Source organism: Danio rerio, chromosome 2, assembly GCF_049306965.1.
Source record: "Danio rerio strain Tuebingen ecotype United States chromosome 2, GRCz12tu, whole genome shotgun sequence".
Classification (NCBI taxonomy): Eukaryota; Metazoa; Chordata; class Actinopteri; order Cypriniformes; family Danionidae; genus Danio; species Danio rerio.
In genome coordinates, this window is record NC_133177.1 from 24,631,098 (window position 1) to 24,645,489 (window position 14,392).

Below are 14,392 nucleotides of genomic sequence, written 5' to 3' on the forward strand. Positions count from 1 at the left end.
AGGTTAAGAAATTATTTTCATTAGCTACAGAACAAACTACTGTTGTCCAATGGCTTTCCTAATTAAACCAACTTACCTAGTTAACCAAGTTTCTTGCAAAATAACCAGTAAAATATTAAGTAACAGTTATTAAAACAATGTTTAAAATGTGTTGAAGAAAAAAAAAAACATTTCTCCCTTAAACTGCACTTTAAAGTAGGGATGCAACAATTAACCAACTTTACTATTAACCGTGCTTCAATTCGTCACAGTTAATTAATTGTAAAGTCTTCTCAACACCGCGTTTCTGCATGGAACAAAATTGCTGCAACTAAACAAAGTTATGGCAACTGTGTGCTAGTTTAAAGTTACGAGCTTGTATGCCAAGGCTAATACCCATGCACACTGGATTAACTATGGCTGAGGCTATTAACTAAGGGGCGATCACATATTAGGTCTTTTGTATGCGCAAGTTCGCTATTTCTATATTGGGATCGACATACACGTAGAACTCAAGCAAAGAATATAGAATACACAAGACATGTCACTCATATCTTTTTGAATGAGGAAAAAGTATAACGATCAATATGGTATACCTGTTAACCCTCCCATTTTTCCCGGGATTCTCTCGTATTTTACAGTTGTATCCTGCTATCATTCTGTGAAGCTTTTTTCCTGTATTTCTCACGTATTTTTAGTCTTTCTCTGAAGGGTGACAAATAAACATTAAAGAGCCGAGCCTCACTATACTCAACCCATACCGCCGAACCACCAGGGGCCGCCCCTTGCTCTTAAATGGGAGTCTGTTCTGTGCTTTCATTTTTAGGCATAAAAACACTTTTAGGCAAAAAAAAAAAATGTCGGGATTCCTTTCCTTTTCAGTACAAGTACCGTCTCCCCTGCATATGCAATCCTCAAAACCTCAAATCCTCAAAACATATCACTTCATATAACGGTGCATGGCTGTCAGCTGACGTGCTTCATAACTAAACTGATTCTGTACACCTGATTTGAAGAGGAGCAAAAGTTTGGGTTTTGGGTGTGTGTTTAAACAGATTTATACATAACTAATAATAATAATAATAATAATATCTAAATATGTCGATCTTGGTGTTTTTTTTTTCCCCAAACACAACTAATTTCGTCCTAAATGAACATAAAAAGTTAGAAAAGTAATTAAATGCTTTCATTATAACAAATCATTTGTTGATCTTTAATCAGAATGTGTAAGTCATGCAGTGACAGAACAGCTAATGCGATTTGATAACTTGATTCTATTACATTATAATAGCTATTAATTTTAATAAGCTGAACTGTTTGTTAATTTATTTGCTGCTAATGTATACTATTTATTTTCTCTTTTGTCAATAATAAAACATATTACTGACCATTTAACAGTTTATTTACAATGAAAAAGCCCCAACAGGGGGTCGGGGGAATCCTTTATTATGGTGGGCATACGCCTTATTTTCACATGCCAATGTTGACAGGTATGCTTCTAGTACAGCAGCCAATTATTGATCGCTATACACTGACAATACTCTGGGGGAGATGATCGGACCAGACGTGAGTTTCTGCAGATTTTGACATTTAGAAATGAAACTAAATAGACAGTTGTTATTTAATTTTATTGGTGATTCCTAATATGAAATTCAATCGTAAGCTTGGCAAGCAGTTTTGGAGAATTTGATATTTTCCCATTCAAACAGAATGCCCGAGCATACTGCCCGAGACGTGTATAAGATAAGATGGCCATCGAGTGAAATGACTTGTCTTAAAGGGACTTTGGCGCGAGTCATAGGCTGCGTCCGAAACCGCATTCTTCCATACTATATAGTACGCTAAAATCAGTATGCGAGCCGAGTAGTATGTCCGAATTCATAGAATTCGAAAATCAGTAGGCGAGAAGTACCCGGATGACTTACTACTTCCGGCGAGATTCTGAAGTGCGCATCCCATGCACGCTGCGCTATCCCATAATGCCCCGTGAGAGAACTCATGAATGGAAGTGAGACAACGCAGCGGACGCAGGTAGGTCACGTGACCATGACAAAATGGAGGATGTAGTACGTCCGAATTCCATTCATACTTTTCAAATTCATACTGTATAGAACGTACTTTTCTAACGGCCGAGTAGTACGTTTAAATTCAAATGCAGTACCGACTGAGTAGTAGGAGGTTTCGGACGCAGCCATACTTTCCAAGTGCACCTAGCTAAAAAAATGGCACAAGCATACTGTAAGTCACATGACAAGAACTGACCGATTAGCTTCATACTTGTTATAGAATATAAACATTTATAACTTCAAAGAGAAAAAAAATACAAAATGAAAAATACCAAACAATATTGTAATCTAGTCGGTCCAAAGTGCCTTTTAGACAGACGTTAAGCAGCCTTTGACTACATTTGTTTTCTTTAAAAGGGAAATACTTATAAGTTAATTTGTAGCTTAGATTTATATCCGAGAAATATTTATTTTAATTTATTCTTATTTTTATTTATTTTTTTATTCATTGTTCTCTCATTGATTTTCAGTGTAAAATTATTACTTATGTTTTAATGGTCAAAACTTTTCAAATAGTCAAAAAAAATTTTTTTTTTTTTTTTCACAATTTGTTGATGATGCACAAATCCAAAGAGAAATGGACTATTGTTTGATTTTTATTATCATTTTGCGCTGTATTTGGTTACTGAGCATCAATAAATAACACTTGAAAATCACATGATAACTTTTTATATTTTAAAAACCTAGTAGTGATTTGAAATTAATAAATGCACAATAATCGTGATAACTGTGATTATTCCTCAAACTATAATCATACAACCAAAAATCTATAATCGTTGCATGCCTACTTGGAATATATTTGAAAAAGAATTATAATTTCAGAGGATATCCTGAAACTCAAACTCTATATTTATGCAGTGTGCACAAAGCTTGTGGCTAAAGCACACATCAACCCAATTACTTCATTCAGAGTTCATGTAAACCCTGTGTTCAGAACAATCAATCTCAATGCTTTCATTCAGACTGAATTAAACAGCGTGCATTGTATCGTTGACATGGTACACGTGGAGCGCATACTAGAAGGACAAGCTCTACAGGTCCTAAAACAAACAGTAGACATCACTCTATTATCTCAGTGAAATGATATGCTATTGCATCCATTTTGCTATTAAGCTTTTTACCTTGAAGGCATATTCTTTAATGGCTTTAATCACATCTTTGAAGAGGATTTTTGAAGTGAGAGTATATCCATGGTAAATGACCGGCTCTCCGTCTGATCCATCCCAGCAGTCCAGCTCCACGCAGCGGCAGCCCTTCAGAAGAGCTCTAAGATACGAAACACAACTTATACATTACTACATGCATACATAAAGTGTCATGTTGTGCTTTTTACACTTTAAATGACTTCACATAAGCCATATTTGTAGCTACGTTGTTTTATAATAATACATTTCATTTAAAAAGGCGCCTTTCTGGCAACTCAAGGACACTGGACAATTAAACAAGAGCAACAAAACAAGAGGAATAATATACAAGTATACACACCAATAGTTCAAATACAATTAAATATTAAAAGCCACCTTAAGTGAGTTTTGAGTCTTGTTTTGGATAATGTAAGCGTCAATGTTTCTGATGGCAAGTGGAAGTGAGTTCCAAAGCTGGGTAGCAAAGATGCTGAATGCTCTGCTGTCCATAGACGACAGACGAGCAGAGGGAACAGACAAGTGGAGGGAAGAAGAAGATCTCAGGGAGCAGCAATATGAATGGAGGGGGGAGATTGTGGATGGTTTTGATTGTTAACAGCAAAATTTTAAAATCAATGTGGAAGGGGACTGGTAACCAGTGAAGCTGCTGCAGGACAGGGGTGATGTGATGAGAAGAAGGGGTTCTGGTGATGATACAGGCAGCTGAGTTTTAGACCAACTGAAGCCTACGGAGGGATTTATGAGTGAGGCCAAAGAGAAGGGAGTTGCAGTAATCTATAAGAGATGTGCAGACTATGAACAAGAACTGCAGTGGCCTGGGGGTAAGAGAAGGGCCGAGTTGGTTAATGTTACGCAGGTGGAAGTAAGCAGACCGGGTGATGTTATTAATGTGAAGAGTCAAAAGATAGGGTGCCATCAAGGATGACACCCAGACTCTTGACCTGTTTAAAGGGATAAATGGAACGGTCATCAATAGAAAGAGAAAAGCTGTCAGTTTTGGAGAGTGTTGATTTGGTATCAACATCAGTTTTTGCACTATTCATTTTTGAGAAAGTTAAGAGAGAACCAAGATTTGTTCTGTTAAGCAGACTGTAAGGAATGAAGGTGGAGAGGGTTTGCCAGAGAGAGATTGTCATCCACGAAACAGTGGAACTGTATGTTATATTTACAGAGAATATTACCAAAAGGAAGGAGATAGATGATTAAAAGAAGGGGCCCCAGGACTGAGCCCTGGGGTACACCTGAAGAAACTGTAAAATGCTGAGAAGCGAGTGATTTGAGTTGAATGAACTGAGTTTTACTGTGAAAACATACACAGAAAACATTCTTGTAAAAATTGAGGCAACACTTCAGTTTAAGTAACAATTCTCACTATTAAGTAGTGACTTTTATTACCTGCATATTACTAAGATATTGGCTTATTATTAGTACTTTTAAAAGTACAAATTTTGCATGTTCTTTTCCTACATCCTAAATTTCTGAATCTAACTTGACATTATTAACAAGCAGCAAATTAGGAGTTTATTAAGGTAAAAGTCATAACTAATGGTTTATTATTTTATTAGTTTATTTATAGCAATATATTAATATCAATATTGGTTTATTGTAGGAAACGGGTTCGAACATCCAAACTCCACACAGAAATGCCAACTGGGCCAGTTGGGACTCAACCAGTGACCTTCCAGCTGTGAAGCAACAGTGCTAACCACTGAGCCACTGTGCCACCAGCATGCTACATGATCGTTGATAAATAATGACTTGAAATGATCACAATAAATCTCTTTCACATTAGCAAAATCATTTGCCCAGCATAATTAGCATTCCAGACTTTAATCATAGATCAACACACTTAAATACCTGACTAAAGACAGATTATTCATAGATTTAGAATAAAAAAATTTATATTTTAAAAGTAGTCTGCTATGCTTCTGTGAAATTGTAAGTGTTTTACATTTGTGGCCTGAATTACAAGTGCACAAAACAGCTGTTGTAACTTTGGAGGACATCATTTGCAGAAAAATTCCAAACATCTAAATCTCTTCATGAAGGGCCCTTCAATTAAAAAGGGACTTGTAAAAACTTTACAACACCCTACAATAAGAGCTCTTGAAGGAGAGCAGAGAAATGTTCATCTCCTGTGGAAATCAGTACCTCATTTGGACCATTAGAACCCTGGTTTATCATCTTAAAAAAATAATAATAATCTAAAAACTCTGATTAAACTGTTTAAGCAGTTTTAATTGACCAGTTAAATGGAAAGGATGTCAATCGTAGCATGATCACAAGTGTGTGTCTGTGTGTCTGTGTGTGTGTCTGTGTGTGCAGGAGAGAAAGATAAAGAGGAGTGAGCATATTTGGGTTCATAGTGAGTTTGCTGTGGTACACCAACTATGTGACGGATGCACTTGCACCAACTAGAAATTTAGCGATTTATTCAATACACTTGATTTAGCAAAAGCTGTGATTGTCATGTGTATATTGTCAGGGACGCATGACTCTGTGATCAGTAGCAAATTCTGATAACATCAGGAAACCTGCAGGAACTCTGCTGCAATATTTCTACTATTTTATTATATATTTGAAGAGTTCAGATGCAAAAAGTGCCATCGGAAATGTTCTTCTAATGTTACCATTTTCTTAGGTTCCTATGTGATTTGTAGTTTGATTTAGTAATTTCACTTTTATGGCAAAGCATAGGTTATTTCCATTGATTTTTTTTCACAGGAAAAAAACAGAACATAAACTTAAGAGGCTAAAGAAAATGCTCACTGTAGAAGAAAATTCCAGATGGCACTTAGAGGTTTTTGCATCTGAACTCTTCATTATTCTCCCAGCACATTCATTGGGTGTATTCATTTAAGCACCATATTCATGAATTGTTTTGTTAAAGCAGTTCCAGTTTTGCCTTTGGTGCTCACTACCTAATCTAATGTAAAACCAATAAACCAGATTTGCACAAATATCTCATTGCACAAGACCTTACAGAAAGTATTTATTTAGATGCGAGACTGGAATTGTAATTCATGTTCAAACTACATAATGTAAACAAATACAGAATGATCAACAGGATTACCTTATGTAGGCCTCAGTGCTGCTGGGTCCTTTGAGCTGGTCCTCCATCAGGTATGTGTTGTGAGAGGAGGAGATGAAGTAATGGCTGAGAGGCTGGTTCATGTCATGGTAAACACTTTTATGAGCCTGGTTAAAGATCAGCCCCTCCGGCTGGTGCAAGTACATCAGGAAGCCATCCTGGGTCATTTGCTGTTTGGCTTTGGCTAGAAGAATTGAAAACACAGATAAGCCATTATGCATTGGACTTGCAAGTCAACTGACTAAAACCAAGTACATTTACTTAACTTAAAAGTTAGATTTAGTAAGATTCTAAAAGAATTCTCTATATTAACCATGGATACAATTATTTTAATATTATTTTATAATTAGTTTAATCAGTCTTCAGTCTCACATGATTCTTCAGAATAGGGCTGCACAATATTGGATTGCGATATTTTCTTTTGCTGCAATATACATTGCAATATGAATATCATACATACAATATCAAACGTAAAATAGCATGGTCATCATAATGATTAAAAATATCTTTATCTTTTAATCTTTAATAAACAAACTAATCATGTGATGTGACTATTGCAGACACACACACTGCGATATTGATCTTTAAACGATATATTTTTCAGCCCTACTTTAGAAATAAGTCTAACTTTGGGGTTTGTTGCTCAAACATGTTATTATTAGCAATGCTCAAACCATCATTGGGGAAAACACAACTAATTTTCAGAGTTCTTTTATTCATAGAAAGTTCAACAGAGAATTTATCCAAATAGAAAAATTTGCAACACCATACATTTTTTAAACATCCGCTTGTTAATTCGTAACGTATGGAATACTGTTCAAGCTTATCACGCATTAAAGTAAATTTTATATAAAATCATAATGTACAAGAAAATCTCTGGCCTTGCTGCATCACAGACACCAATATTTTAACAATTTATTAAAAAATAACCATGTGCTGTCCATCTGATATTAGACATGGTTATATATATAACGATCGTGATTTTAAAAAGTATTTGTAAAACTTTGTAAAAATTTATTATTAGTATTTGTTGAGTCTACACGTACAGTTTGATATATCGTTTGGACCCGAAAGCCACTTCATGTGATGTCAAGCTTAACAAGTCAATAACTTTTGATTTACTACAACCTTGTTGATTAATTTAAATAAATAAAATCTTAGTGACCCAAGCTTTTAAAAAAAATATCCTACTTAGCAGAGATAAAAAAAAATAAAAATAAAAAAAAACAACAACTTTAAAATAAAAATCAGGGTTCCTTTTCCACAGTGTTGCAACTTCCTATTCGACTCAATTCTATTCACTTTTATCTATACAAAGTATTGCTATTTTGCTTGATGCTGCTGGTATTTTCTTATCATACTATTTTAATTCCAATATATTATCAAGCTAGTTTGAAGCACGAGTAGTTAATGGACACGTGTTATTCCTTATAATTTACATAACAGCAAATTAATTGGAGAAATAGCAAATTTGATTTAATTGCAAAATAAGGTGAATTATAAACAAGGCAGCTGTTATGTTGAGCATTGAGCACACACAAAATGTATTTTGACAGGTACAGGGTTTCTTTGGGTTTCACAAAGAATAATTTAAGACTTAGGACACTTTTAAGACCATAAATAAATAAATGAAATGTTAGACTTGCACAGGGATTTTTTTTGTACAGGATTTTTTAAATATTTCAGTTGGAAAAGATTTTCACTTGCCCTATCAATTCTTTTTTATAATTGAATACATTTTAATAATATAATAAATATAGGCCAGGTCAGTTACCTCAGCAGTAAATGCGAGAACTTTTTAACAGATGTTACTGTAAGGAAAATAGTTAAACCATTACAGTAAACAAAGTTAAAAATGTAATTTTTAAGTGGTACTGAGATGGATTGTTGGTGATTGTATGGGTGTTGGCCAGATTGGGTAGCTATACATGAACAAAGCAAAATCAAGACCTGTTAAAAAGAATTTAAGACCTACAACACAGTATTTCTGTAGATTTAAGACTTTTCAAAGCCTAAATTTTAGTTTTGAGATTTAAAACAATTTAAGACTTTAAGACCACGTGGATACCCTGAGGTGACAAAAGGGAAAGGAATAAAACAGCAGTGAAAACATAGGCTAACCATAATAATAGGCAAAACAAGTGAAACAATTCAAATCCCTGATATGCCAATACTAGGACAAAAATATATACAATTCCCTGACTCTGGAATCAACCTATTAAAATTCCATAGTATTACAGAAATTTCATGACCCATGGGAACTAAAAAATTACCGTTTTCATCGAGTTCATATTTCTCAATGAGTTGAAGGGCATCATTTTGGGACACCTCTTCTCTCTGCTCAGTCAGCAGAAAGTTCAGCAGGTCATTTGCGCTCATGAGACCATCTGTCTTTGCATACTCCCCATAAATGACATCAATCTCCTCTCTTTTCGTCAGGATTTTGTAGAAATGCTCAATCTCGTTTCCCTCCAGGAATCCACCGTTCGATTTGTCGCATTCCTGACAAAGAGAGAAACAGTGACATATCTGGTCAAGTGATTTCTATTAAAAGTGTTAGTTTGCAAGTACTCTAACCTCGTGTCCTAACTACAAGCAACATGACAAGAGTCCAGTGACAAGCAAATTGGCTGTCTGCACCAAACATGATGCAACAGAAACATTTAAATACCAGCCACTGCACCTCCGACGAAAAGTCTTATAATCTAATTATAACACATTTAGTCTATATAACATTATTAAAAGTATATCGGCTCTAGGGCTGCCACAACAAATCGATTCAATTGATAAAAATTGATTACTAAAGAGTTGACAACGAATTTCATAATCGATTGTGTTGTGCGACGTAGGGATGTTTGATTATTAAAAAACTTTAGCTGAGCATGAAGCGAAGTGAACACACTTGCATGTTTTTTGGGAGTAACTGATGAATTTACATGCTAAATCCTGCACGTTCCACTTTTATGAATGAGGAATACGCGTTGTCACAAGTAAACACGGCGACACCCATCTCACGTTATAGATCACGATCAAGATCATTTTTACCGTCTTTTAAACAACAAAATAGACTCACACGTTTTTGTGAATTGAAATATCCGGTATTGATGACAGTACACAGTATACAGTATCTACACTGCAAAAAAGCTTTTCTTAATTAGTAATTTTGTCTTCTTTCCAGTACAAATATCAAAAAAATATTTTAATCAAGATTACTGGACAAGAAAATGAAATGAGAAAATAAAGAGATGCCTAAAACTTCTGTTTGAGATTATATCTCATTCATTAAGACTATTTTTCTTACCCCATTGGCAAATATTTTTGCTTGATTTAAGCAAACAATCATTTCATTTTGAGGTGTTTTTTTCCGAAAAAAACGAGACATAATTTCTTATCCTATTTCATGTGTCCTGTATATAGCTTGATTTAATTTTTTTTTTAGATATTTGGATTGAAAACAGGACAAAATCACCAAGTTAGTTTATTTATTTTATTATTATTATTATTATTATAACAGCTCAGGGATGTTCAAGGGGCACTTTCTAAAGATTGTAGTTCTATTTTTGAATAAAGTGTTGGTGTAAGGTCCACCCAGTTGGTCCAGTGAAGGTGTTCACTGGTGGATGAAGGTTCACTGCGTGTTCGGCCTTTCCAGTACACAATGTTGTTTCAGTTTAACTTTAACTCGTATCTTACTCCAATTTTCATATGAGGTGGTTCAAAATATTATCTTCCATTTTATCGGACTCCAATCATTTAGAGGATTATATCAATATATAATTTAGCCAAATGTTTGAACATTTTGTCTTTACTCGTAACTATTACATTTGTTCAGATGCTCAGAGGAATTGCCTCGGCCAGTGACGTCCCTCACGGTCACACTCTCATCAGTCTTGATTATTAAACAGGTAATTGACTAATACTTTTAGATGGCTGCTGCTATGAATGCTATTCATTCTAAACAGGGTTCTTACACTTTTTCCAACTTCAAATTCATTGCAAAAAAAGCTTTTCTTGCTCAGATTTTGTCTTGTTTCTAGTCTAAATATCTAAAATTTCTTATATCAAGAAGCATTTTTTAGACAAGCAAAACATATTGCCTTGTTTTGAGAAATAATATGCCAGTATAAAGTCAGTTTTTCCTTAAAACAAGCAAAATAACCTGCCAATGGGGTAAGCAAATAATCTTGTTTTTTCTTTTGACGTAAGATTATTTTGCTTACCCCATTGGCAGATTATTTTGCTTGTTTTAAGGAAAAACTGACTTAATATTGGCATAATATTTCTCAAAACAAGGCAATATGTTTTGCTTGTTTAGAAAATTCTTCTTGATTTAGGATTTTTAGATATTTGTACTAGAAACAAGACAAAAAATCTAAGTAAGAAAAGCATTTTTTGCAGTGTTCCAGCACTTTCAAGGTGCATTTGTATGCTTTTCCAGCACCTAACTACCACGGTTAATCATGTTTATATATGTTGTATGTACTTATTCACATTTAAATCCATTGTGCTATTTAAAAAAAAACACAATATGACATTTACACTTAAATTGTTGAATATTTTGGAGCTTAGATTTATTGGGACACTTCACCCAAAAATAATGAAAAATAAATTTAAAAAGTTCAGTTATTGGATGAAGTATGTTTTTAAGTTTGGTCTCTTTCTACCTAAAGTTGATATCTCAAGAAATGAGCTCACAGTCAGATTATGTTTGGGTGTAGAACCAAACTTTCATGACCAATCATTCATGATATTTCAAGTGCATTGCTTTTTTTTTTTTTTTTTTTTTTTTTTTTACAGTCATTGAATTGGCGTTTCAGATGCAAAGTTACTTTCTGGGTGAATGTTTCCTAAATAAGTATGAAGCTAATAATGCCAAAACAATCTGAATTTGAATAGTTTGAATTCTTAAAAAAAACATAACTGTATTATTTTACATACCCAAAATCTGCAGTCTTTGAATTCAGAACCAAAAAATCTAAAGTTTGAAAATGTCTATAAAAATCTGACTTAATTGTCTTAAATTTTAGACGTTCAATAATCGAGTTAAGAAATTCAAATTCGGTTTAACATTTTTAATAGCATATGATCAGTTTTATTAGCTTACAATTATTAGTAATTAAATTTAACACAATTTAAATTCAAATTGTTTTGGCATATTATTAGCTCCATAAATACATGCATGCGGTGAACATTTAGCAATGAAAACTGGTCGCACAACAACAATTTAAGCCCTCGCACATATGCTACCAAACACATTTAGAGGTCACAGATGAAATTGTGCGCATATGCAACCAAAACAGTCAATTTCGAGCCCAGCAAATTCAAATTCAAGCAGGTTCAAGCACTTTGTCCAAAATCCAAGCACTTTTCTAACCTTGAAAACACTATATTAAAAATCAAGCATTTTCCAGGATTTCCAGCACCCGTAAGAACCCTGTCTAAAGTATTTTGAGTAGTCTCCCCCTTAGACGTACACCCTTGTGTTAAAGGTAATCTTATTTCTAATAAGAGGGCACAGCCTTTATTATAAATATAACCGACTACTGTTCTCTATGATAATTTTGGTTTAGTCAAGCTCACGGTTTCCCCATGTACATTTAATTTAGAACAATACTTTCAAACAAGGGTCAGGCACCCTATATAGGTTAGTCATAAAACACCTTGTTGCAATAGACAGAAATAACTCCTTTTCCACCCAAGTACACCTGAATCAATATCAAGAGTCAGTCAGATCTCTAAAATACAGATAGTGTGCCCGATGTTTTATCTCAACTGGACTTTAGTCTGTCTACTGACCTGACGCATGACATGCAGAAACAAGGATACAGTCTAATCTACTAAAATGCATAATTACTGAGTACTGAGTTCAAACGTAATTTAATAGTCATGTAAATGTGTATTATGCCAATTATTCAGTGATTCATAAACAATCAACACAAGATATCAAATTCTCATAGATAAATCTAAGATCAAAAGATGCATACCTGACTTCAAAATATACATTGTATAGAGCATGAGAGCTCCACACTACGGGATGATCTGGTTACAGAATCACCCCGGACCTCTTGACACTTTCCCTTAAATAGTCAAACCAAGAATCTCCTTCAAAGACGGGTATGTGTGGAACAACAAAAAGCATTTGCATTTAGTGGCATGCAAGATCTGAAGAGTTACTGACTATAGGGAACAAATTGTAATTTGAATAGAAGCCCCCTTGGTAAAGGCAGTGGTTCAAAACACACCTGAAATCATATATCTATTGTTTTGATTATGTCTATTTGTGAGGAAATGAGACCATTGTACAAGTCGCACTGAGACATTTCAAATGATATGAAACAAGATATTTAAAGTCACTTGGATTGATATAGAACATTCATATTTTGAGAAGATCAATCTGTGTGAGTTGGATGAAGAGGAGGGTGAGTGAACCCAAGGGAGTGCAGGAGATGCTTTATGTAAATGAAGCAAAGGAGTAGAGTGAACTTTCCCGCATTCCCAACTGGTGGGGTGTGGAGCCAACCCATGCTTGTATTGTCAAAGACATCAAAGTATCTTAGGTATCTCAAATCTTACAGTTGGAGATGAATGCTTTTCTTGTTTGTTTTCAATCAGATTAATCAGAAAAATAATCGACAAATTAATCGATTATTAAAATAATCGTTAGTTGCAGCCCTAATAGGCTCAGTGACAGTTGATTTTCATTTTTTAACCGCTTGCTAGTTATTTAATTTTCAAGATCTGAGGTGAACTATTTGCTGTTACTTTCATTAGAATGGCAATACATGCCAGGTAAACGATGTTCAAACTCACAAATATCAGCAATTCACATAAAAAAGCACATAATCGGTACCTGAGGAGAAAATTATCATAGATGTTTATGGTGTTGTTTTGTCATGACGTTGCATTAATAGAAACTCTTTCTAAAATAGAAAATCTGCACATTGCTGTTGTAGATGGTTAGGAAAAAAACTTATTTAGTTAGGACACGGTGTGAAAACATTACAGATGATCAAATTCCCATATCACCTTAAAGAGCATTTCAGCGTAGTCTTCGTGCACTTCAACGTTGATGTCTTTCAGAAAGCTCTTGACCTCTTTCAGACTCATCTTGTTGTCCAGGTTTTTGTCTGCTTTCCGCAAGGAGCTGTAGATCCAGCTAAAACCCTGATGTAAGAACAACTAACAGAGACACTTGAGGAACAATGCTAGAATTTCACTTAATGAAAAGGATACTGCTCCGTCTTCTTCTGTGAACTGAGGTTGTTCAAGCTTGAGATGACTTTCTCCAAACCGCTGACCCATTTCTTGGCTTCTTCCTCAGTGCTGGCGATTAGGTCCAGGCTTTTCTGACGACCCTTAAACAAGATGGAGAACGCTCGACCCTCCAATGTCTCCTCTGTGTATTTCCTCAGACTGTCTGTTTGTCGACCTGTTCGGACTTCCTCAATGTCCTCAATAGAGACTGAGGGAGAAAGAGATGCATTAGCATACCACATGAAATGAGACCTGAAAAATGTCTTGTGTTGCAGTGGTATATTTGTGGGAAAAGCCTAAAATACACAGTTTGGGTCAAAATGATCCTTTTTATTTTATGTTAAAAATGATTAGAATATTATGAAAGATCATCTTCCATGACGGCATCTTGGAAGTTTCCTTCCATAAATAAATCAAAACTTATATTATTATATGTTTATTGCTAAGAACCTAATTTGATCATATTTAAAAGTCAGTTATTTTCAATATTTAGATTTGTTTCAAAGCCTCAGACCCCAGATTTTTAGATCGTTGTATTTCAGCTAAATGTTATCCTATCACTCGAAACCATACATCAATGGAGCGCATTTATTCAGCTTCCAGACTATGTATTTAAAATTATTATTACAAAATATAAACCTTATGACTATTTTTGTAGTCCAGGGTCATATGAAGTAATTATGCAACAACATTGGAGTCTGATCATCTATGCCAATGATCAAATATAGCTCAGCAGTGTTCAGACTGGAAATTAAAAATTGAGTATGTAATGTTGAAAATTGCTGGGTTGTCATAATGCAGTTCTGGATCAAATATTTAAAAATATATTTTGACATATTTGATTTATTTTGATCTGT

General features: G+C 34.5%; 1 protein-coding gene across 2 annotated transcripts in view; it reads right to left on the reverse strand.

The window, feature by feature from the left end:
• plcd1b (phospholipase C, delta 1b) overlaps positions 1 to 14,392 on the reverse strand; it is a 50,730-nt gene that overhangs the window by 19,817 nt on the left and 16,521 nt on the right. For both annotated transcript variants that reach the window (NM_200068.1, XM_005163356.6), the window contains 5 exon segments: positions 3,167 to 3,311; positions 6,264 to 6,465; positions 8,555 to 8,783; positions 13,308 to 13,437; positions 13,515 to 13,743. In NM_200068.1, the coding sequence (NP_956362.1) occupies positions 3,167 to 3,311; positions 6,264 to 6,465; positions 8,555 to 8,783; positions 13,308 to 13,437; positions 13,515 to 13,743 (935 nt within the window).